A 26288-nucleotide genomic window follows, 5' to 3' on the forward strand; every position below is an offset into this window, starting at 1 on the left:
ACCTCCTGATACGAAACAACACAGTCAGTTCTTAGGTGCTTACGATGGCTTTATTTACTTAATGTATGCCAAAAATAATGCACTGAATGAGAACTGTAATTTGAAAAGTATTAACATTAAAATAGCCATCTGGATTTTGGACGATAATTCTTCACATATTTAAACGACGAAACAACAGTGAATAGTACGGTACATGTTTTGTCTTCGAAACAAAAAATTCCTCTCTTAAAATTGTTCTTAGAATCCATCAAAAAAGAATATTTGAAACTGAAGTGAAAATTGATATATTAACCAATTAAACTAATTAGTTGATGTTGTTAATTAAGATACATATTTATTTTTAAATACATGTTTTCACAAAGGGAGTAGAGATTTCCCTATACATAGGGAGTTAACTCACTTATTTGGTGTTGTATGGAAGTTTCCTATGTATGATATTTCATTTTTATTCTTTACTTGATGTGGCCGTTTGATATATTAGATGATTTGTGGTACTGTGGTGTTTCACGGGATGTTTTCATGTCGACCGTGGATGGTCACACTGCTAACCAGCTGCTCTGTTTGTCTGTTGTAAATTTTGATTTTAGTTTGGTGGGAAGAAGTATCAAAGCAAAGTATGTATTACAAAATTTGTTTAAGACAACGTTATTCATTCAACATTAATATTGATGATTTATTCGTTTGTTACATTCAGTGACTTTCCTTGAGTTTTTAATGCGTTTAAGTAATACTTAGATGAAAAGACATATATATATTTTGAAGTTAATAGTTGGCAAATCTATTTCCCATTGTGGAAGCAATTAATGTACTGTATTTGATAAGAATACCGTTAAATAAATTAGTACATACTAAATATTCGTCAAACAAGCTTAGAGTTGTTGCTTGTAACGGGTAAGTTATCATTTTGCGTTAATACTACAAAATAAGTTCCATGGATTGTAGTACATTTATGATCTGGTTGTTAGAGTTATGCATTTTTTTGACATAGCCTAGGCCTGTGTAAAGTATTAAATATAGGCCACCTCGTAGCTGTGATATCTTATAAGTGTATAATTGATATTGATAGGCCTATAGGAAGGTATTGTCATTTATTACATGGCTCTTTACTTGGGAAGACAACCCAACAACCTTTGGTTTTTTTCTCGAATTGTTCAATATATTATTCAACTTCGATATTTAAAAATTGTACACAATGAGAACCTCGTACATTACAATTTTAAAAACATAAATTTAACACTAACATTATAAAACAACATAACCAACGTAACCCTATGGCGTAGACTTAGATATCAAAGAAACCTTACGATATTTATTTATAACTTGCCCAGCTTAATTTGATGCATAACCTGAAAATATGGGTAGGGTACGATAAGCGGACCCGGTTTTTTATATCGAAATTGGCAACCGATATTACTTAATCATAACCATCGATACTAAATTAATTATTTTGAACAATTAGCGGATCCGGATTTTTATATCGAAATTGGCAACCGATATTACTTCATCATAACCATTGATATAATCAATCGATACTAATTAATTATTTTTATCAATAAACTTAAATGATCTATATCAACAGCTGTAAACACTTTTAAATAATACACGTAAGGTAATATTTCAATTTGACATAAGTAACATTTGATTATTAAGAATGGCAGTCAATTTTAGAAAACTACACAACATTGCTTTGAAAGATGACATGTTTTCCATGGCTTCAACATGTTGGACTCGTACCGAAAAACCCCTTATGTGAAATTTGTGGGAAAGAAACAAATGTAACTGTGAGAGGAGCAAAAATGGTCGTCTTCGGTTTTCCTAATTTCGGTTATAATAATTTGTTTGATCACTGTTAATATTAAATTCACATTTTAATTAAAAACATATGTTTTATATTGGGGACTATAGATACTTTTATATTGATTGATAGTCTAGGATTTGAGATGCGAATATTAGGTATCGATGATTACATTCTTCGATGTAAAAAACCGGGTCCACTTATTATACCCTACACGAAAATACTTCATATTTGAATAAACTTGTTGTTACCGTCATTAATGAATACAAAAGTTTCATTGCTACGGTTTGAATCTAACTATGTTGATTTAGAAATTGTTACGTTGAACATTTCTCACTTAATGTGAACCTTGTGTATAAGGGAACCAAAATTTAATTTAATCATTTTAGTGGGTCTTTTTACAGGTAGGCCTAAGTAGAAAAGACAGTGATGTAAAATAAGGGAAAAGCAAAAAAGTAAGATTTCCTCTTTTTACAATCAAATTTTCCAGTATATTGCAGTATAAGAATGATTTATGTTGATACAATATTTGTAAAGAATAACCTGTATGTTTATGTATGTCAATAACAATTCCAGTTACAATTATAATAAAAATTAAAAAAAAATATCAGCCACATTTAGAAAACAAGACGTTTTCTGTAATTTTCATCTATATCATTTGTTATGGTCTTTTTTAATATTTTAGAAAGTGAAAGTTTTTAAATATCATTTGAGATGGTTACAGGTGTCTGTAAGAAGAAAAAAAAATCGTAACTCCGTGATAAAAAGAATTAGTAACACTACTGGCTGCAGTAAAATAAGTGGTCACCATGACAATCGAATCAGTGAACCAAATCATCAATTAGAAATACGTAGATACTATAGAATACAATTCATTCTTATAGTTGTTTACAATTAAAGCTAGTGGTTTTAAATGTATTTTAATAATATTGTTTTAAATTGCTGCCTTGTGTGTCACCCTCGTAGTAATATTGGGTGTCACCAGTCATTGTGTCTTTAAGTGCCTAGACATATTGGCTTCAAACACAATATTTATGTATTAGAAACTCATTCGTTTAATTTCTCGAAAATCTTATAGTTACTTATCCTATAAGATATATACAACCACATTTAAATCATTTGGATTATCATCCGAGTAATTAGTAAACAGTAGTTTGTTTACGGTTACCCACAATATCACATCAAGTACTTTTTTATGCAGAACTGACGGAATGCTCAGGTAACAAATGGCTTCAGATGAAATACAGATAACATGAGCCTTGGCATATTCATAAATTGTTATTGAAATGCCTGATCTAGTAAAGTAGCTCCACTTTTAATCTTAATTAGTTATTAGCATCCACTGAACTAATAGATTGTAACATCAGTGAATAACTTAATTAATGTCTAGATACCTTAGTGTTTGGGGAATACATTACTAATAAATAATTTTTTTTGGTGAAAATAAGGACTTTTAGACAGTAGACAAACACACTTTCGTTTGAACACATTCAATGTCTTAATCATGAGTTAAAAATTAAAATCAGGCATTGTTTTAGATGTAGTTAAACTGTATTTTTGATATTATGAAATGACAATGCTCATAGTTCTTTGACTGGAAGAATAAGACTGATAAGGATATAAACATTTTTTTAAAGTTTAAATTTGTTGCAGGTAAACCAACTGTGAAGAATGAATTTTAATGTAAATCCCAACATGAGACAGCGCAGAAGAAGTAACCTTGGTAAAAGGTTCAGGAATGGGGAGAAACCTCCACAACTGAATTTTGTAGCGCCTGTTATCCCTAAAACAGTTTTAACAAGCTTGGGCCGTTCAAGATCAGGTAGGATTAAAACCACAGACTTATTGTTACGACAAACAATGGCCAAAACTTAACTAAACTGTAATACTAAGAGCGTCCAAAACACAAAACATCTTAGACCCTTAGCATATCAATTACATTGTACGAGTAATATCTAATCAAATATTTCAGCTGCTTTGTCAACAAAAACTTAACAATTCATAATACTCTCAATACAAATCACTATTCCGGTAATGGTATCAAATAAAACATAAGAGTGTGTGCTTTTTATTGATACAAAAAAACAAAATGGGTTTTTTGTGTGTTCAGTTTTAAATAATGTTATCATTAATACAGCTTAATTAAAGTTAAATATTAGGTCTTAAGATACTTGTTTAACTTACATATATACTTGCTGTATACCAGCAAAAAAAGTAAACTTAAATAATATTCAAATTCATAATAGTAAAATTTATTTGTGGCCATCGAAGCGGACGGGTACAGCTAGTTTTATAATTTTGTTACAAATGGCATTACTTCAGATAGAACACAAAAAAGCCACTTTGTTTCTTATATCAATAAAAAGCACATTCTCTTAGATTTGATTTAATACCTTTAACAGCTTCCCAGCTGTTTGGAGAAAAAAGCTACAAGTGTTTTTCTAAAACAAGGTTTTAGTTACAGAAATCATAATAAAGTCATGCAATATGATTTTTAGATTTTTTTTTAAACTTTGGATACTTAAATGAATGCGTTTTTGTAAACTGTAAACATTTCCAATAAACTGGGGGGGGGGGCAAGTGTCAGATCAAAATCTTTATTAATACCTGAAATATGATAACTTTTGTATATATTACTCATTTCCTGCAAGCAATTCTGTGGAAGCAAATTACCATAATATTGATATTTTAAAAATTCTATTAAAAAAATATAAATCCTAGAACAATAAAACTTTACAGGTCTTCTAAGGGTATAAGCATAAGCAAACATGCAAAGTTTCATGAAAATCAGAGATGGTGGGTAATATTTTATTAAAATATTAGGTGATTTGATATGGAATTACCTATGGACTGTAATCCATTCTGCTGCTGAAATCTGTTATCCTGTCTGCTGAAACAGTTTTCAATATGAGAAAAGTTGACAGAGACGGAGAAACTTCCTTACAGATTCTAAGGGTCTCAGTATGAATTAGTATTGCACCCTTCTAAGGATCTCAATATAATTCTATACTGCCTCTTTGGAATCTTAATCTATTTTGCTGCTGAATATTTTATATAGAATAAATAATAGCTCTATATATAAACCACTGTGAAGTAAGCCAAACATTAACCTTTTGAGGCGTAATCAAGGGTTAAGAAGTTTTATGTTTAACTAGTAGGAGTAATTAATTCTACACTAAAATAAGTCTGAAAATTGAGAATTTATAAAAATGCCATTTTTATAAATTCACTTTTATATATTTATTGGACCATTAAAATACATATTTTACCTTCAAAAGTTAAAAAAGTCGTTAACAGTTAAGTTTGAGTTGTCATTGCATTATATGTCATTATAGCATAAATTAATGTTAATTAAGGTGGGTTTAGCAAAGTAAATAAAAGCCTCTGAGTGTAATAGAATCTATTGTGTAATAGAACCTTATTTATTGAATGTGGTGTTTATGACATGCAAAACCAAAAATATTGCAAAAAAAAACACATTAGTGATAATCGTGACTTGATTTTAGTCACTTTCTAGAACACTTTTTTCATGTGAGTTTCCAAAACATGGGTGAAGACATAAAGCCACTACACACTTTGTGCTCTTATAGACAGCATCTTTTCTGTTTTTTCTTTGAGTTTTGTGTTGCTGCATACATAACACACTGCAGTAATCCTTTTCTCGCAATGCTCAAGACATGATTACTCCTTTACGGTACATTATATGCAAGTGTCTGAAGACACCATTACTATTTAAGCATAAAACTAGGCACTAATTGAGGAGTTAATGAGAATGGAAAGGTCTCTCCCAAGAAACAATACAATAAACATTTAAGTTTCTTAGATTTATATACCAGTATATATTATACTGTGTTCAAATGGTTCTGAAACAATTTACAGTTAGCAGTATATGTCAAAGACAGCTGTAGTGACCAATAAAGGAACTACATCTGTCCAAATACACATTACATTGAAATGGAAAGAAAGGGTCCATTAACAACCATGAATTCTAAATACTAAGTGTACTCAACAACCTTCTGACCTTATTTATTTATCAATATATTTTTACAAGTGATCTTCCTCAAAATAGTCTCCTTGAGGCTCAAAAATTTAAACATGTACCCCTGCCAAATTGGAAAACAAGTTGAGAAGGCCTCTTTTGGAATGAAATTCAGTTGAGTTTTCATGTTTTGCATTATGTCATGGTTAGTTTCAAATTGGAACCCTTTAAGGGGCTTCAAATAAGGTAACAACTAGTTTTGGCATCTACCACTTTTTTGCCGGTGGTCAGCATTACTATACTCAGTCATCTTCCTGGTCATCTGCTGGTTCTCGAAGCTAATTTCTGTTTGAAAAGCTTCTAATTTTGTTAGTTAATATTTCCTGATTTACTTTTTCTCTTAAGATTAGCATCAGTCATTTTAGCTATTCTCTCTTGGCTTTTGTTGCTTGTGAAGATAGGTTGTCTATTATTGAACAGTGTGGAAGGGGATTCTTAGCATGTTGAAAAAGCTGGCTGCTTTGCTTCCTTCACATCCTGGCCGTGATACATTTTAGATTTAAGTTTAAATCTAAAATGTTGTTTTGGGGCCCTCAAGTCGTAGAGTAACAGTTTTGTTATAAGTACCGTAAATAACTTGAATTTCTCTAAAATATTTCATTATAAATGATTTCAGTAACAATTAAACTATTTGAGGCCAGTGTGGAGGGAACCTAAAGTCGAAGTTCTTAGCTTTCAGTTAAGACACTCATGATGTAATGAATAATGGAGCTCTTTGTAATTTTGAAATGGAGTTGATTTTACGTTGAAGCCCTGATCAAGAATATTTATATACGTGGGTCTGAAAAGCCTATTTCGGTCAAAAAGTGTATACCTATGTCTATTCTAATTTATTTTGTTCTAAGATATTTCTCGTAGTTGAGTCTGTCTTAAAATCGTACTTCAGTCAAATAACAAATAAGAGGTATTTAATTTAGTTTTTAAATCTGTGACAAAAGCTAGATAGTAATGTTGTATTTAATATCTGCATGTATTAATATGTTATATAATAAATCATTATATATATATATATATATATATATATATATATATATATATATTATTAATATATTTAATGATCAAGCACTGCATATTTAATACATGCTAAAATATATAGTTAAAAGTATAATTTTACTAAAACTTACTATTTTATTATGTGGATAACCTCTGTGCTTATCAGTGATTACAGGGTGGAAGAATTGTAAGAAGAACGTGAATGCCAGTTATTTTGTGTATTTGTCTATTTATTTTTGTGTACTATATTAAATTATACATCATACATACAATATCAAGTTTTTGTATGTAAATGGTATTTTACCGGTATTCTGGTCTGATATTTACTGGATTACTGAGAGATTACTGTATTTTGAAACATTTCTGAAGCATTGACTAATAACAGACATAAAATATGGTATGTACATAGAGTACACATGCGTTAGGGTGTACTGACACCTGGTTTAATTTGCACTTAAAGTAGGTCTTCAACTCACTTCATACAACAGCTTATATATGATCTAAAACAACATCAATTAATATTTTAAATCATACATTCATAACAAACATAAGAATAAACTTTACTACCCTTGTTAGCCAGATGGTTAGGAACTCAGCTAGTTACCTCAGTGACTCAGGTTTGAGTCCTACTCTGGACACAACATTTTTGCATACTAACAAATAATTATCTGAGCTATAGCAAATATTTCATAAACGGTTCTGGGCTAGGGCTTCAATTTATTTATGGAATTAAAAGAGAAAATTTAACAAAACAAATAGATTGTATCATACATGGAAATGGAGGTAAAAAATGCTTTGTATAAATTACTTGTCTTTATTTCATTAATAACAATATTGCAGAGCCCTCGAAACAAATTACATTTGACATACCTTCAATATAAATAGATTACAAATATGAAAACTAAATTACTGTAATGATATTTTAATATCAACTACTACACAATTCAAGACTTTTTATGCAATGTAATCTTTTTGTGCGATAGTGAAATAATAATAAGCAATATTTACTTATAATAGTACCATTGTATGATTTGTGTATAAAATAATTTTATTTGAAAACCATTAAGTAGAATTCAATCTTTTTGATCAAAAGTTAGTAGATCATCACATACAAAGTAGAAAAGATAGTTATTCCCGTTATATCTAAACATGTTAAAGGGTTTTAAAATACATCAAGGCTTTGTAATACCATATTATTTAGTGAAGCATTTTACAAATTATCAGCATCATTGCTGGTTTTACAACAGTTGAATGCCTATCATTTTTGCAGCTAAAAAGAATTGCTTCATGGACAAGGCTTCTAAAGAATATATTACTGGCATTAAAAAAAAACTCTTCCAAAGAAGTCCACAAACTGAAGTGATTCTTAGCAATGGCCTACAGGTACTGTAATATAAGTATTTGAACTATGTAACTTTTTTTAACTAAATGATAAAAACATTACAAGTTTTACGAGGCTAATAAAAACTACCTTTATTGTAGTTAGCAAATTGTTTTAGGAGTAAACATCAGCATGGTTCATGACAAAATGAACCGACAAAATGTACAATAACTGGCTGAAATTTCAGAATAATGTAAAATCTGAGTAGCTGTAGACCAATACAACTTAGTCATAAGTACAGAAAAATATTGGTTGTGAAATCTCCAGGGTGGTTCACTTCTGGTTGGTTCATACCTTCCAGTTGCATATCTATACTGGGTACAACAAAAATTGATGTGTCAGATACATCTGGGCAACCTCATCGATGTCCAGGAGGGGCACATCAAGATATTGTTTTAAAAGAGTAGATCAATATGTCTAGTCTACTGCAGAGAATGTCTGTTGGCGTAAGTGGAGCTACCTCAGTGTTAAATGCTGTTGCTAGTTTAAACATGAGGAAATGTCTTCCCTGGTTGTTTCTGCCTCTCAGTCCACATATGTGGTTATCTAGGTGGTACAAAGGAAACTTTGGTCAGCCAGCAGTACATAATTACCTCAAAGACTTGAACAGTTTAATTTCCCTGCATCACTCTCTGAAATTTAGTATGAATATGATTCAAATTGAATTTTTATGTGACAACATCATTTCTAAACTCTTACACTGGATGAAAAATAAGGACATACCAGATTTAAATTGACCATTTTAAGAACAAAGAACAGTTCTTTGGTAGATTACATAAAGCACAAATTCCTGAGGCAACTCGAAGAAAGATGGTGTCAATGTGATCATTCCAGGTCAGCCCACATTCAGTGTTCTTTCACTAATAGGTTTTGATTTTGACACTTGAGTCACACTCTCTTCATCTTACATCTTTCTTAAATAACTAGTCCTAACAATCAAGCATTTCCCTTCCACCACATCACTGTAGATGTAGTATGTTCCGTATTATAAATTGTAATTGGAAGATTAAGATGACTACCATAACAGCAACAGTTTTATGGGATCAGTTAGTCTGTTTATACGGTCAGAGTGGAATTTGCATAAGTTAAAAAGGGTACATAAAGTAGGTCAGCACTTAATATATAATCCTGTTCCCTTGTTTGTTTGTATATTTTGTTCAAATAAGTGCAACAGGATGATACTGAGAGTCAAAAGCACTGAGTGTATGAGATAGTTCATCCCTTCATTCTGTGGGTGAATTAATTAAAAGGAATCAGTATTGTCGGTAACAGTATCCTTCTTGTTATTATGTTACTTCCTTATTTATTTAAATAAATTTTAAAATGTTCACATCCAGGGGCTTTACAATACATAATATTTTAATTTTTTTCCTTGTTCTGCCTCTTTCTGGTTATGGTTCTGGTTGCTGGAAGAAAAAAAACAAACAGTTCTTTTTGTTTTTCTATTAATTACACTCACAGGCAAAAATGAGTTGGAGATCAAATTGTTATGGCGGTCATTTAACATCATGGGTCAATATGTTGATGTTTATCACCAATCAGTTATCAGCAGTTAACTTCTATCTTATTTTACCATTCCACAATTGATTCACTCTTCTTGTGTATTATTTTTAGAAAAACGAATTATATTCTAATTAATAACAATAGGTGGAATAGACGGAGAAGTGTACCCAGAGTAATGTACTCAGTACAGCCAGGTTTAAGTTATTTTGAAGAAACATTGCTATTATATATTTTTTAACAAACTTTCAATAGTCATCAGTAGGCTATGTTATTTTATGAGAAATAATGTTTGAACCACTTTAGGGGTTATTGGGGAAATAATTTATTTTCTTATTTACATATTAGGTATATGATAAAAATTCAAGATGGTGAACACAGATGAGGAAGTGCTCCCATATTTTGTACTCAGATAAAAAATGTTTAAATATCTGAGTTTGAAAGTTGATCACAAAATAATTAGTAGAGCTACAATAACCACAGTTACATTACAGTGTAGCATGTTTATTTCCGTTTTTAGACATTCACTATAAAGCAAATAATTTATAAACACCTTCTAGTTTTTATGTTGATTATGACAAGAGTACTGGTTTTTGGTGCTTTTCAACCAAACTGTAACTTTGAGAATTCATAACTCGGAAACTTGTGATCCGATTAGGTTATGCAGTCAGCAAGAATACTGGGAAAAAACATCCTATCTATTCAAGACTTAGCAAAAGTGAATAATGATTTATTCTATGTAAGGTATTAAAAATTAAGTGTTACAAGTTAAAAAGTTTTCTAAAAGTATTCATAAATTAAATTCATATTATACTGAATTTTATGATCATATTGTACACTCTGTCACAGGTTCAATTGCATGGTGTAAGAATAAGAATAAGAATGAAGAATGTCCAATAGAATGAAAAGTTTTAGAAGTGTGCATTTTTAACTTTTTAAGTATCTAATTTGTTTAGTTTACATTGTTGATTGATTTTAAGAACAATATGCTTTTATTAACAAAAAACACAGAAATTACACAAAAATATTCTAATTTGTTGGGTCTCAAAACATTTATTTTCACTCAATACTAAAATGTAATTCTTTAGCCATTGTAATGCCTTCTTCACCTATACAAGAGTGGAGATTATAATTTTTTTTTTTAAAGCTGTTGACTGCACTTATAACACCAGTCTTGTTTCAGGAACAAAACTTGGGCACAAGATTGGCTTTTGACAGAAGTCCAACTGATCCATTTTCACACTCTCATAACGATTTCTCGGTAAGTTTTTACTTTAGTATCTGATTGTATAATTTCCTCCTCCACATTCTTGTTACTTCCTATGTGTTTGTCAATTGTATATAAATAGGTAGATTATTAAATTGTTTTTTAAACGATTAAACTTTTTCTCGCCTTCAGGAACCTCCTGAGAACCACTCCAAGAATCCTGATGAAGACCCGAGCCTACTAGACATGTCAGGTTTACTGGTACGTAAGTTCTAAGACACAATATCTGTATCTCCTATTATTTTTATTTGGTTTGTTTTTGTTTATTTTAATGTGATGTTTATAAACCTGCTATTTACATTCATTATGTGGAATTTAAAGTATTGACAGTTAAAAAAAAATGCTATATTTAAACAGGCAAAGTTAGGACCACATGGCACTTTCTTACACTTAACCTGTGACAATGAGAAATAACAAATTAAATCAAATGAAATGTTACCTTATGAATAAAATCACACACTGCTTATTATTCCAAAATAGGTTAGTAATTTTTGAGGGTGGTAGAAAAACATGTAAGCTACCTTTAGTAGTTGACTTAGAGGCTCAAAGGTTAGACTTAGAAAATAATCCTGCTTTTGTTTGAAAGTTATTATTAGCATTTTTTTATGTATATTATATCAGTTGACCCCTTATTCTTCTGGTTAACAAGTTCTGTCATAATCTTGGAGGAGTATCATTGTGAAATTAACTTTTAAATCATTTGGGCCCCCTGTATGACAATAGACAAAATTCTTTATTAACATTGTCATTGAGAAGAGTATTAGCGTCATAGTAAACAATAACAATAATATGCTTTTGGGAACAGCCAGCTTGACTCGTTAGTGATTAGCGAAGCATCTGGAATCTGGTACTGTCACAGACTTGACTCCTGGAATCTGGAGTCATGTTCATCTGAAGAGTAAATCTTTTTAAATTTGTGTAAATCATCAAGTATTGAAAAGTATACACTGTTACAATTTTCCTTGTTTATTACATTTCAGGAGACATTTGTGTATAGTTGAATAAATTTTTATATTTCAAATAAAAAAAGTCTGAAAAAGTTATTAAATAAAATTTTAATATTAAAAGTATGTACAAAAATGTTCTTCGTGGAAAGAGATCAACATTTTGTTAATTTTTATTACTTATATGAGTAAACAGCCAAATTTGGCATTTTGATAAAATACACATTCAAACTACTCGTACATTTATCTATTAGAGGTATAATCTTATGTCTTAAGGCTCACGTGACTAATCTAAGTTTCTGGTTCATTCTATGTGGAAACATGGTTTACACAATTACATTTTTGTAGTTTAGGGTCATTTTCAGCTAATAAATGTTAAACCAAAACTGCCAAAATGTGGAGCTTCATGATTGGTTGAAGTTTAACCAACTAAAGACCAACTGTGATCAATGTGGCTTTTGTATCAGGATGCCATGTTTTCTACAACTTCACGCTATCTTTGTTAAAGTTATTTTATTCTTGATTATTTATAAGGTTTCTCTTATTATCTGTGATAACAGAGATTTTTTGCTAGTACGCATGTTGGTTTTGAAACTGTATTCTGCTATGATGTATTTTTCTGTAACTCAATACTTCTATTGTGTTCACTCACTCTATTGATAGTAAATGTTTTTCATCCTTCCAGTGTAGACTGTATATTGTAAATATTATATTGCGTAACTTACCAGTGGTGTACACCAAATATATAAATTTATAACTTGTTATATATTTTATGCTGATTACAAAAATATATAAAAATTACAACATTTATAGAAAAATTCTGTGTTTTTTTTTTACAGGGATTTTTATAAAATTGCACAGTTACTTTTCCGTTAAACATGCAAACAGCTTTAGAGTTGTCTCTTATATTTTCATTCTTATAATTATTCACTAAAAAAGTATAAAAACTAAGTCGAAAACATTGTACAATACAGTAATGCACAAAAACTAGCTCATTTGTTACATACATTTGTTTGTTTACATTGCACAACAACAAACATAGCCGACCCGTCTTTCATCCCGAATTGTCATAGTTTCCATAAAGAACAAAGTGTTTACAGCAAAAATAAGAGGCAAAAAATAACTACATTTCATGGTCACTTTCATACTATATTTGTTAAGACATTTAAAAAAGATACATTTTTTTAAAAGAGACATTTTTACAAATTCATATGGGTGTTTGAAAATGAATATTTGTTGCATTCCAGTTTAAGGACTAAAAAGATATTTAATTTAGCAGATTTTAATATTGCAATACTGAGAGCAGCAACAGAAGGTATGCACTGGAGTCTAATCATATTTATTTCAATAGCTGGAAATCTTAACTTGATATAATGACAGTGATATTTATGTTTTAGTATTTTACAGCCCAAAACACAATACAGCACCATAACATCATACAATATTCATAAAAGTTATAAATATAGATTATAGACTAAGTATAAGCTACCAAAATGTATCGTACTGCATTAATTTTTCTTATACTATCAAAAAGTACTGACTGTACAGCGTGAATTGTGGAACTAGGCTGCAAGTAGAAAATTATTATGGCATAGGGAAGTGATGGGGCACTGCCTGTTACAACTCACGTCAGTGCATAGAATGATAAAATGCTACAAGGAAAAAATTATGGATAAAGTCAATGCATTTTTTTTTAAACAGATATTTTTCTATACCCATATGTACTCCGCTAACCATTCCAAGATTTTCATAGACCACCGGTTTGAAACCCCTACTCTAGTGGATGAGGTATTTATCCTAATTTATCCTTTCTAGCAATTTTTTTCTGACTCCCAACTATGTCAATTTCAGTAGAACTGTCTGGGTGTTTTTCCAAAAATGGCGTTGAGGAATAAGTTTGTAATAGTGGTTTTTCTGGTCCAATTATGTTAATTTTAGTAGAAATCAGATTGTTGTTCTGGAAGGGGTGTTGAACAATTTAATTTATCTGATGGTTTAACTAACCACCTATGTTGATTTTATATTTGTATTTAGGTTTAACTAACCACCTATGTTGATTTTATATTTGTATTTAACTGCTCAGAATGAGATACTATAGTAAGTTTTTTTCTCCTCAGAACCTATATGTTTGTTCCGCTATGTGCCTAACTGTTTTGTTTAATTTATTTTCGGACCAGGTATGTGTGTATACATTTCTTGAGCTGCGAAATCTCTAGAATTATTGGTATTTTTAGGAAAATTTTCAGTCTTGTCTTTGTCATATGAGCCAATTCAGCCAGATTGAAGCTGGTAGAGTTTTGATGGTTCTTCTTGAATCGTGAGTTCCTAGATGTCTTTGAAGAATGGATTCTTGGAATTAATCTATTTTCAAATAAAAAAAAATTTGTTTTAATAATTTTGATTAATCTTTTCGAGATATAATTTTTTGTTCATCCTGTAATAGAACAAAAGAAAAGATCCAATTTTGTTGCATCCCGTCATTTCTTTTGGCATCATATAAGTAATCAGGTTTCTTTTTTTCAGAATATGACTGGAATCAAGATTATCAAAACCCCCAGTCCTGTAAAGTCTGCTGGATCAAATGCTTCAAGTATGAGAACTGTTAATAACACTCAACATAGCAGTAAAAGTGAAGTTAAACAAGTAAGCAGTTTAAAACGAACTGGTCAAAACCTTTTCTCTTTTAACCCTCGTGATTACATCATGGCTTCTCCAAGGGTGTCAGCAGCAGAGAGGTATTCCGTCTTTAGTAAAGTGGAACCGCCAAAGTCTCCTGGACCGTCCCAATATCATCAATTGATCATGAAGGAATTGGCTGACATCAAGCCCCCGGTGGATAGGCAGGAGGATCTTCAGCTGAGCGTTCTGTCTCTGGAAGACAAGGACGATTTGTCTGCTTCACCACCAGCTGTGGGTCTGGCCACATCAACTAGCATCAAACAATCATCAGCAAAGAATGACGATGTATCAACAACAGAGGCGGCGTTATTCACTTGTACAACCAATGATGGAGTTTCCAACAGTGCCAAAAAAATAGACAGAAGAGTAATGAGCGCAATTAAAGCAAAGTCAAACAAAAAGCTCGGTGTTATCGTGGAAGATGATTCCACAGATTCCTTTGAAATGGCAGAAAAGACGGTTTTTGATCAGTGTCAGACTTTAGAATGTTCTACTGATGCTAACAAGTTGTCAACTTTCATTGCAAATGGTAATCACAGCAGCTCTTTTTCTTCAGACAGCAAAAATGCATCAGAAACTGATGAAGAATTGGAGAAAATCCTTGAAGAAATTGAACAAGGTTTAGAAGACATGAACAGGATGGAACGGCGGATGAGGTCCCTTAAAACGAAGCTTCAGTGCTTTCTTAAAAATCGACATCAGTCTAAAAACGATACTGTTGTTGAAAATAAAGAAAACATTTCTATGAATATTACAAAGGACCAAAACAATAAATGGATAGATAATTTGAAAACAGAAAATCCTGGTCTTTTAAAAACTCCAAAACCAAATAAGTCTAGACTTAGTTTTGCAGACCAGTCATCTATTTGGACTCCTCACTCTCTGTCCACAGTTCTACATGAGCAAGTGGACGATTTGTTTCACTAAAAGTTTCAGTCGGGTGGTTTGAATCCATCATGTGTTTATAATAGTGACAATTAAACGTATGTCCACTGATAGCGGATATGAATCATCCATAAAATGGTGGCATTTAATTTGATATGTATATATCCATTACTTTAACGTATGGTATTGTTGTTCTAAGTGTATAAATATTAGTTATGATAAATTCTGTTGTGTAGTCAATTGTTTAGTTCAAAGGCAAATAGTTATTTTTCACATATGTATATGAATTTATTTTCTCTATTTTTATAATGTTTCAGCAGTTTAACTTATTATCAAACAAAGATTTTATACTACCCTGTTTTCAATACCTCTTCCTACAGTTCATTTAGCATATAGTGAGGATTGATGAGGTTTGGCAGGAAGTCAAACAATTTATGCATTATTATATATGGTCATCCAAAAGTCGGTAGCCACCCTCAATAGACAGTTTGACCAATTGAAATAAAAATTTGGGGATCTTTGTAAGTTAATAAGACCTACTGTTTGGCTACTATATACTATCTAGCTTTGTATATATACATATATATGTATGTATACTTTTTGTGATTCAGTGTTTATTGAACTTAAATTCGGCTATTGCCATTTATACAAAGTTTGTTAATGTAAATAAAAGTCGATTGACAGGTATTTGGTCTTCCAACATATATTATTTATTTAAAGCATATGTGACTGATACAGCAAAATACAAAATAATTGAATAGTAAAAAATAGGGCTCTGTGGTGTAATGGTAGCACATTCACCCGGCAAGTGAGAGATCCGGGTTCGAGTCCCGGCGGAGCAAGTACTTTTGTGATTCGTTTATTGAAATTATATATATATATATATATATATATGTATGTATGTATGTATATACAGAGAAAGAGAGAAGGGGGAGGAGGGAGTATTAAGTCCAGTAGGCTATTCATTTACTAAGTTTAACTTACACAACTTGAGCCAAGACAAGAATATAAAACCATCTAGAACAGGACCTACATTGTAAATGTTTCAAACTTTAAACCAGCGTAATTTTTTAAGGTTGGATTTGGGGCATTGTACTCTACTAATAAAGACCTTTAATAAATTTGATGTACTAATCGACCGATACCCTCACTTAAGATACCTCTCTGACTCCTTGCGGGCCATCCCTTGACATGACAAAGAAATGGTAGTTACTTCAAAAAGTAGATTTATTGGTACAGTAATTATGTACCAAGTTCTATTGTTTTACCTGTAATCGTTTGGGGATTATCAAGCCCGTGCAGGACATCTTTTACGCCCTGTTTGATACTTCAGAATGGGTGATCCTTGTAGATCAAGTGATATTATATTAAAATGGAATCTGAAATGACGACATTGTTGGGTTTGAAATAAAAGTTTTGTATCTTGTTTTCTTTTTTGTTAATTTTGAAATAAAAATCTGAGTTGCACACCGTTCTATATCAACTAACTTCATAAGAAGGTATAAAAAACACATTAATTTGCATGAAAGTAAATTTTATTATACTGTAATTACGGCATTGTGTTGCCTTGGCAACTGAAAATTTGCTAATTTGCTCTTTTTCTGTAAACAAAATAATTATTTCCTTTTTTTATTCTTGAATCCCATAACATTTTATATTTTTGTGTTCACAACTAAATTTCCTATAATTCGGCTATTTTGGACTGTTGAAACTTCATGTACTTTATTATAACCGAGATAATTTTATTTAATATATTTCTTTTTACATGTCAAATATTAAATACATTATTTCCTGTAAAAATAAATATATTTGTATATTTACTTAAAAACTATGTAAAAACAATAAAAATGATTTATAACACTTTATACATATATAACACATAAGATTTTGTTTAGAAATTTACAAAGACACACTTTAGAATTTCTTCCAGGGTTAAACCACCATCTGATCGGTCATGTACTCACCAATGATGGGGTCAGCTGTTTGAGACATATCCATCATGAGCTTGTTTTTATTTAAGTGATTTTTTGTAAAATTTAATACATTGTGGGTTTTTCATGATGATAAATCTGGAATCAACCTTAAATTAAAATATAACGAGTTTTTGAAAATTATTTTTATGGTAGTGATTTACCAATTATTATATATAATAGTGAATGGGACAGTAGTTTTAACCCACTGTTTGATATAATGTAACTATATTTTATATGTTTCCACATATGATTAAAATGTATAGAGATATAATATCTCTATATAAAAATGAATGTTTGTGTGTATGTCCTTTATAGACTCAGAAACTATTGGACCGATTTTGATGAAATTTTTTGTGTGTTTTCAGTGGAATTCGAGAATGGTTTAGATTCACAATTTGGTCTAATTTAAATAGTTTATTTAATTAATTTTTTAGTTATAAATTATTGTTGATGTTGGAGTGTTTTATATTGGATCCGACAGACTGCACTACGACACGTAATATACAAAGCGAACTGATACTTAACAGCTGTTAATACTTTCAGCTGAAGTTCATCAAAGAGGCAAAAACATTTGTTTACATTTAAAATTTAGAAAATTTTTATTGTAAAGTGCTTCATCAGTAGTGTAATGCAGGTTGCATAGAAGACGTCATTGCCTAATTTTAAATTCAGATTGCACCAATGATCAATAAACTATCTAATGCAATGAAAATACTATTAAACGCTATTATGAAAAAACCTCATTGTACAAATCCGTGAATGTTTGCACTTAAGATAATCAAATTTGGTTACATCGAAGGTAAATGAAAAGAGCCGAAAGAAGACACTCTTTATGATCGAAATTGGGTTTCTTTGATACATTTTCTTGAAGGCACACTCTTAAATAATACTGGAAATATCTTGGACAGAAAATTAATTTTAACAGACCGAATTTGATTCTTTATAACCTAATTAGTTTACCGAGATTCGTCCATATACATTAATTGTTCTGAATAACTTATCAACACCTAGCAAAAACCACGAAAGATAGAGGCAGTAATATGGTACATACCTTCATAATGCACCCAAGAGGCTCACGAAGGAACAACTATTAATTATCTCAGCAATGTTTAGAATGTGATAGAAAAAGAATAGTGAATATAGTGTACTGTTTTCAATGGGAAATTGCGTGCGAAGCTGCGGGCAACTGCTAGTTATCTATAAAATGCATATTACCGTTGAAAACATGAAAAGGTTCTTTCAAAATTATGTAAAAAAACCCCCAGCACAATATTGAAGGACTCAGCAGAACGTAATCAAAGTCTCTAATAATGTGATTAAAATTTTTCATGGATTAGCGACTTCCTGGACTGAAATTTTTTTGCCCTTTGACATGTTGATCCCCAAAATCAATAGAATTACTCTATGGATCTAAAGGAACTTACTCTCAGATCGAAAAGTTTAGATATCCGAGTTTGTGAAAGTTAACCACAAAACTAACTAGTAGACTGTTATAACGGGAATTACATTAAAATTTAGCTTGTCTATTTCTGAGTGTAGAATAAAGCAAACGATTTACAAACAATAAATTCCAGTTTTTATGTCTATAGCAACCAAAAAAGTTACTGGTTTTTGGTGCTTTTCAACCAAACTGCATCACATAGGTTGTGATTGTAAAAACAAAGTGTTTTAGTGTTATAACCTGAAGGTTTAAGAGATAATAATTAAGTTTTAGAATAAATAAATTTCGTTCTCTGTAAAAAAATTATCACAAAATTAAATTTTTGCTGATAAATTAAATGCTGTTGCTAGCCCCACAATCTGTTTTATTCTTTGGACAATGTATATACTTTACTAATTTTTTGCACACAAGTAATAATAAATACGGTAAAAGAAAAAAATAGACGAAAACTATTCCTGTTACTTAAAAAAGCTGCTAGAAGAGAATATTTTTTCTATACTAAAACATTTATACAGTGGATACAGGACTTGAAATTGCACACATCGTAACTTTCAATATGCAATATGAACTAGAATCATTCACACATAAATTTGCAAAACATTAAGAAAAACCCATGTTTTAGATTGATTCATCCTTTCTAAATAAAATAGCATATAGCACCAAACTCTGCAGAACTATTCATCAAAATACACCACCAATATCCTAGTGTATTACCTCAAACTTGATCCCAGCCTTCACCATAAACTAAACTGCTTGTGGACTAACCCTGAAAGAAATATCAACCAAATTATGAATATGAATTGGTCAAAGCTGTAGCCAAAACTGTAAACCACTTATTGCAACAATTTGTTACGAAAATGAAGACTGTCACTAATTTAAGAGCCCAGCCAAAACTTTATTACTTTAAAACAATTGCGCCGAACATCTTTCAAACAGCACATCAACTCCCGAGACAAACACCTGGTTTTTAGAGATCATTAAGAGACAAAAGACCTACACCCAAGTTTATACAGCAAAAACCAGACTGGAATCTAGGTAAAACTGACCTACACGATCTCCTCTGACAATATTCTATGAAAATACTGACAAATACTAAAAACACACTTCTGGACTCATTGAAAACAGACATTGTAATCCTAACAGAGCATGGACAGAATACAGAGATCATGAATAACACAAGACTCAGGATATTCATTGCTGACATTGTGTTAAAGATGAACTTGAAATTAAAACGGAGATCATTAAACCATAAATACTGGTTTATCAGACCATAAAGGGCGGCGACTTGTACAATACTAAAGTAACGAACCCACTTTTGCCCCAAATTACTACAGATAGAAGGTACATGAGCAACAGGAATCTACTCAACTTTTACTTAAACAAGAATGGGAATGGGTCCATTACTCTGATAATATTAACAAAGTTTACAAGTTTTAACAATATACTAAAGTAAACTATTAATCTAACTTGCCTGGTGTTCAAATCAAGATACAGAAAAAGAAAATGAAGCCTTTGCTGAAACTGACTATAAAGCAAAGGCGCTCTAGAACATGATTTGTATAAACTCTGAATAAATATCAAGTGAGAAGAGATTGCCTTCAAGGCTGAACATTGTGTAATGTCGTGATTCGACATTACGGTGGTAGTCGGAACATAGCCTAGAGGTAACCGGGCTGGTAAATTAAACACATGTTTGTAAGTTAACGCACTGGCCGAACCGACCGCATCTTTTCATGGTCTGGGGAGGACTGGGGCGATACAAAGGTAGCAGGGGCTGAGGCGTGGGATTGGACACGAGCATCAGGTGAGGTGGTATGATGCCAGCCGACCAACCAGAGCCATTTATTAGAATCAGCTCACCCTCTACGTCATACAACTTGCAAAACATATTGCCACACGTGAAACAACATAAAACTAAATTATTGTACTGACATACAGGGTACCAACTGTCTTGTTACACCACATAATATTATTTATTTAATTAATATACTATAACTCTTCCCCCCTAGTTGAAAGATAATACAACATGAATACAAGTAATAAAAGAAATATGATAAGTCATGAAACACAATTTACACACAAGTAGAAATGAATACGGATAATGAAATCAAGTACATAACGTAATAATAGCACACCTAATAAAATATCAAAACATGGATAATTATTGTATCCTCAATAAACCCCATTTCAATCAATTAATCAAGATAAGAATACATAGAAATCAGAATAGATATACACTCACATAATATCATAAAAATCATTTTTGAATAATTATAAGTTTAGTTTGCTTACGGGTTTTCTCTGCCTAGCCGGATAGCGGCGTATGACAGGTGTGGTTTGTTGTGACCGATCAGCTGGTAGTACCTCAGCTGGAGACAAGGTCAGGCGGTGCGGGGGTGACAAGGTCACACTCCGACTCGATGGAGGGGTGCCAGCTATTTCGGAACTACTACCTGGTCTGGGCGAAAATAACGCAGGGGGTGACATAGACTGTCGACTACCAGCTTCAAGATGATTCTTACTAGTCACTGTACTTGGCAAATATATATCTCTAGGATTTAATTCATTGTCATTTAAATCTAACTGTGTCTGCATTCCTAGCAATTGATTGATATGACGTTTCCAGATAATACCATTATCTAGTATGACTAAATAAGATACAGGACTTAGTTTTTTATGAATTCTACCTTCCGTCCATTTACCCTTACTTCTAAAATCTCTGATTAGTACTGGCTGTCCTACCAATAATTCACGAGTTTTGCTTCCACCAAAATTTACAATTTGTTTTTCTTGGTTACGGTGTACAATTTCAAGTAAATTAGGTTTGATTAAATCTAGTCTTGTTCGTAAATTACGATTAAACATAAGTTTTGCTGGTGACTCATTGGTTGTACTATGTACACAATTTCTGTAAGCTAGTAAAAATTTACATAAAGCTAATTCAGAATTGTCGTTGCTAAGTAAAGCACATTTCAATCTTTTCTTTACTGTCTTAACTGAATTTTCCGCTTGACCATTACTGGCTGGGTGGTAAGGTGGTGTGAAAGTATGCCGAATTCCATTTGACTTCAGAAATTGGCTAAATTCAAATGAAATGAAAGGTGGGCCATTATCTGATACAATATGTTGAGGTAAACCGTACCTCGCAAACATAGGTCTCAACTTGTTTATTGTTTGTTTAGCGGAAGTAGAAGTGACTTCCTCGACTTCGAGCCATTTACTGTGTGCATCAATTATTACTAAATATAATTTAGAATTGAATGGACCAAGAAAATCCAAATGGATCCGTTGCCATGGATGTTCGGGATACTCCCACACATGCAATACACTTTTTGATGGATTTTGCCTTTCACTTTGACATGGTTTACAACTGCTTGCTAGACACTCAATATCCTTATCTATTCCTGGCCAATACATATAACCACGAGCTATGGACTTCATCTTTACAATACCAAGATGACCTGTGTGCAATTCATTCAACATTTGTTTTCTTAACACTTTCGGTACTATAACTCTATGACCATACATCAATATTTCTTGTTCTATAGTTAACTCATTTTGTCTTTGCGCATAAGCACTAAGTTCACTAATTACCTTCTCTGGCCAACCATGACAAACATAATTTAAAACCTTACTTAATTCAGGATCTAAACGGGTTTCTCGCTTAACATCTTTAAAGTTAAGGGGTATTTCACTTTCCTCAATATATTGTAAATAAGTACCTATGTAGCTTACTTGATCTGGTTCCTCTAGGTTTTGTCTTAAGTCATTTACATTTAAAGGTAACCTTGACAAACCGTCCGCATGTCCGTTAGCTTTGGAACGGATGTATTCAATATCAAAGTCATAAGCAGATAAAAACAAGGCATAGCGTTGTAGCCTACTAGCTGCATACGCTGGTAATCCTTTCTTGGGACCAAACACTGATATCAAAGGCTTATGATCTGTGACGAGAGTAAACCTTCTGCAAAACAAGTATTGGTTGAACTTCTTAATTCCAAACACTATTGCGAGTGCTTCCTTATCAATGACAGAATACTTGAGCTCTGCTGAGTTTAACGACTTTGATGCAAAACAAATAGGTTTTTCACTGTTATCACTTTGGATTTGAGTTAGGACACAGCCCAACCCATATGAACTACTGTCTGTGTACAACTTTAAAGGTAAATCAGGATTGTAATGAGCTAATATAGGAGCTGAAATTAATTTTTGCTTAATTACATCAAAAGATTTTTTACAGGCTGCGTTCCATGCAAAGGGTGTGTCTTTCCTTAGTAACTGATACATTGGAGTTGCCAGGGTTGCCAGGTTAGGCACAAACTTGGAGTAATAGCTAACTAATCCTAAAAATCCCTTGAGCTGAGTGACATTAGTAGGCACAGGTGCCTTTGAGACTGCTTCAACTTTAGCTGGAGAGGTGCTAAGACCTTCCTTGCTCAACACATGACCAAGATATTCAATGGATGGACAAAAAAATTGACATTTATCTTTGCTCACTGTCAAACCATTTTCACTTAACCTTTGACAAACAGCCTTTAACCTGGCTAAGTGTTCAGCTTGATTTTTACCAGTTATCAGAATGTCATCCAAAAAACATGATATTCCTTCAATACCTGCCAATAGCTGTTCCATGATACGTTGAAAAATACCAGGTGCAGAAGATATTCCATACGGAATACGATTGTAAACAAACAAACCTCGGTGTGTACTGATGGTACATAACCTCTTAGAACTGTCATCCAGTCTGACTTGTTGATAAGCATTAGATAAATCTAATTTAGAAAAGGTTACTCCTTTCTGTAAAGAGGTGAACAACTCTTCTATTCTAGGTACTGGATATCTGTCTATTTCCAAGTATTGGTTAAGAGATACCTTAAAATCACCACATATGCGTAACTGTCCATTTTTCTTTAAGATAGGGACAATAGGTGTACCCCATTCACTACTGTCTACAGGTGTCAAAATTTCATTCTCAACTAGCCTATCTAGTTCCTTGTCCACTTTACATTTTAGTGAAAACGGCATTGGTCTTGGTTTAAAATACTTTGGTTTTACCTCTGGTTTAACCCTTTGCACTCGAATAGAGTTTTTAGAAATATTCCTTACAAGTCGTATGTCCACTGGGAATGGCCCGCGCTACTGTTTATACCGGCTCCGCTTTCATATTACAGTCTTGTTCTTCCTAGCTCGTACGGCCACTGTGAGTGGCCCAATACATAATCCGCTGAACGCTCGCATGGCCACTGGGAATGGCCATTGCACTTTGTATCCATGGAAAACTATTTTTTTGGATGTTTTTAAATTATACTAGTTACACTAAATTGTGCTGCGACCTATAGGGAATCTCTTGAACTAGGTAGAAAAAAGCGCGGTACTTTCTGCCTATTATATAATCTCTGTTCTATTGGCGGGCCAACTTTGACTCTATACCAGCTGTTTTTATTTAAACATCTGATCCTTGTGATTGAAATAGGAGACTTTCTGTTTCAATTATCGTGTGCTAATCGCTGTGTGTAAAGTTTGATAAGTGCAGCAATATGGATAAAGACTTTAATTTAAATTCCGATGAAATCATCAGACATGTGTTTGAATCAGATTCAGATTGTGGAAACGTTGATTCAGATCACGAAAGTGATGTTGACTCAAACTTAGGTGAAGAGTACGAGGCATTGATTAACAGTGAACTGAGTGATGGACTAGGTTATGTTGGAAACGGAACTCAAGAAGATACAGAGTTGAAGAAGAACAGTTGGACGAAATTAGAGAAGAGGAGGAGAACGAAATCAGAGAAGAAGAGGAGGTGTGGAGGGAATGGACTGAAGGTGATACAAAACTTTGTTAAATTTCAGTGGTCAAATGACTCAGGTTACAAACCACCACTAGGGCAAAATCCAACTTCGCCCCTTGAATATTTTCCAGCTTTTCTTTACAGATAATCTCATATCTGAAATAGTTAAAGAAACTATTAGATACGCGAATGAAAAAATAAAAAAAAAACACTCCATTGCAGAAACGATCCATGTGGTGGTCATGGAAAGATGTAGATCTGATAGAAATGAAAGCTTTCCTAGGAGTCCTAATAAACATGGCAATGAACCCTAAGCCAGAACTCGGTGACTATTTCTCCACGGATTGGATTGACTACCAGCCTTTTTTTAAAGACGTATTATCAAAAGAGAGATTTTTACAAATATTTTGGAATCTCCACATAAGTCCTCCTCCAACTGGCCCAATCCACGGGACCTTGACAAGATTTGGGAAAGTACGCAATGTGGTGCTGTACTTAGACAAAAAAAGTACAGGGAATACTATGTGCCAGAAAAAATAAGTCAGCATTTGACGAAAGTACTGTTGGATTTAAGGGGAAAATTTCTTTCAAGGTCTATAAACAAAGACAAACCCACCAAAATGGGGGATAAAGGTGTTTGTTCTATCTGAATCCAAGTCTGGTTACATTTGTGCCCTGGAACCATACTTTGGAAAATGCACTACAGACAAAATGATTCGGCAAGACTTAGGTGTCACCAGTCGAGTTGTTTTACATCTTGTTAATAAGATTAAAGAAACCTATGGTAACATTGAAGGCCTACATGTGTTTACCGACAGGTATTACACTAATTTGGATTTGGCTCAGGCACTCTATGAAATGAAAATCCATTTAACTGGCACTATTATGAGAAATAGAAAAGGCTTACCTGAGCAAGTTAGACCAAAAAGAAGTAAGAAGGGGAGTAATAGAAGAGAAGTTAACCCAAGTAAAGTTGAAGAAGGGCGAAATTAAAGCCTTCAGAAAAGACGACAAGTACAATCTTTTGCTATGGAAGGATTCAAATGAAGTAACAATGTTGAGCACTTTGTATGATAGTAGCACACAAACTGTGAGGCGTGTTGTTAAAAGAGGGGTAATAGAAGAGGTGAACAAGCCTACTGTTGTATGTAAATACAACGAAATCAATGGGAGGTGTAGACATTGCCGACCAATATATTTCGTCATACAGTTTCACCAGAAAATCACTAAAGTGGTGGAGGAAAATTTTTTTCTGGTTGGTCGAAACAGCCATCGTAAACGCGTATTTGTTTGTTCAACATGAACCAAGACAAAAAAGTCAGACAGAGAAAGTTTCGAAAGGAGCTCATTAAAGGACTTGTTTCTGATGTCAGAAATGTCAAGAAACGTGGAAGACCATCAGGACATACAGGATGAAGAGAGATTAAACGGAAAGTTGCACATAATTTGGCCCATGGGGGCCTGGTAAATCTAAGGACTGTTTTGTGTGCAGTGACCGAAGTGCTGGTGGATCAAGGAAGCGTACCAAGTACATATGCAAAACGTGCACTGTACAGCCTGGTTTGTGCATTGGACCATGTTTTGAGCAATACCACACAGCTAA

General features: G+C 32.5%; 1 protein-coding gene across 2 annotated transcripts; it reads left to right on the top strand.

The window, feature by feature from the left end:
* The first annotated feature begins 491 nt into the window (after positions 1-491).
* On the top strand, positions 492-15836 carry LOC124353735. 2 transcript variants are annotated; one of them, XM_046803723.1, is made up of 6 exons: positions 492-614; positions 3449-3617; positions 8098-8210; positions 10892-10969; positions 11108-11176; positions 14443-15836. In XM_046803723.1, exons 2-6 carry the CDS (start codon positions 3467-3469, stop codon positions 15523-15525), a joined length of 1494 nt encoding a protein of 497 aa, XP_046659679.1. In that variant the 5' UTR covers positions 492-614; positions 3449-3466; the 3' UTR covers positions 15526-15836. The 2 variants fall into 2 exon arrangements, with proteins under 2 accessions (XP_046659679.1, XP_046659678.1); XM_046803722.1 differs by having other exon boundaries at positions 575-891.
* The last annotated feature ends 10452 nt before the right edge of the window (positions 15837-26288 follow it).

The sequence above is a fragment of the Homalodisca vitripennis genome, chromosome 2, assembly GCF_021130785.1.
Source record: "Homalodisca vitripennis isolate AUS2020 chromosome 2, UT_GWSS_2.1, whole genome shotgun sequence".
NCBI classification, from domain to species: domain Eukaryota; kingdom Metazoa; phylum Arthropoda; class Insecta; order Hemiptera; family Cicadellidae; genus Homalodisca; species Homalodisca vitripennis.

Bases quoted from the DNA above. Each gene is read 5' to 3' on its own strand.
- LOC124353735 (XM_046803723.1), top strand. From the start codon at position 3,467: ATGAATTTTAATGTAAATCCCAACATGAGACAGCGCAGAAGAAGTAAC. The intron at 3,618-8,097 runs GTAGGATTAAAA...TCATTTTTGCAG, and splicing joins CTTGGGCCGTTCAAGATCAG to CTAAAAAGAATTGCTTCATG. The intron at 8,211-10,891 runs GTACTGTAATAT...GTCTTGTTTCAG, and splicing joins TTCTTAGCAATGGCCTACAG to GAACAAAACTTGGGCACAAG.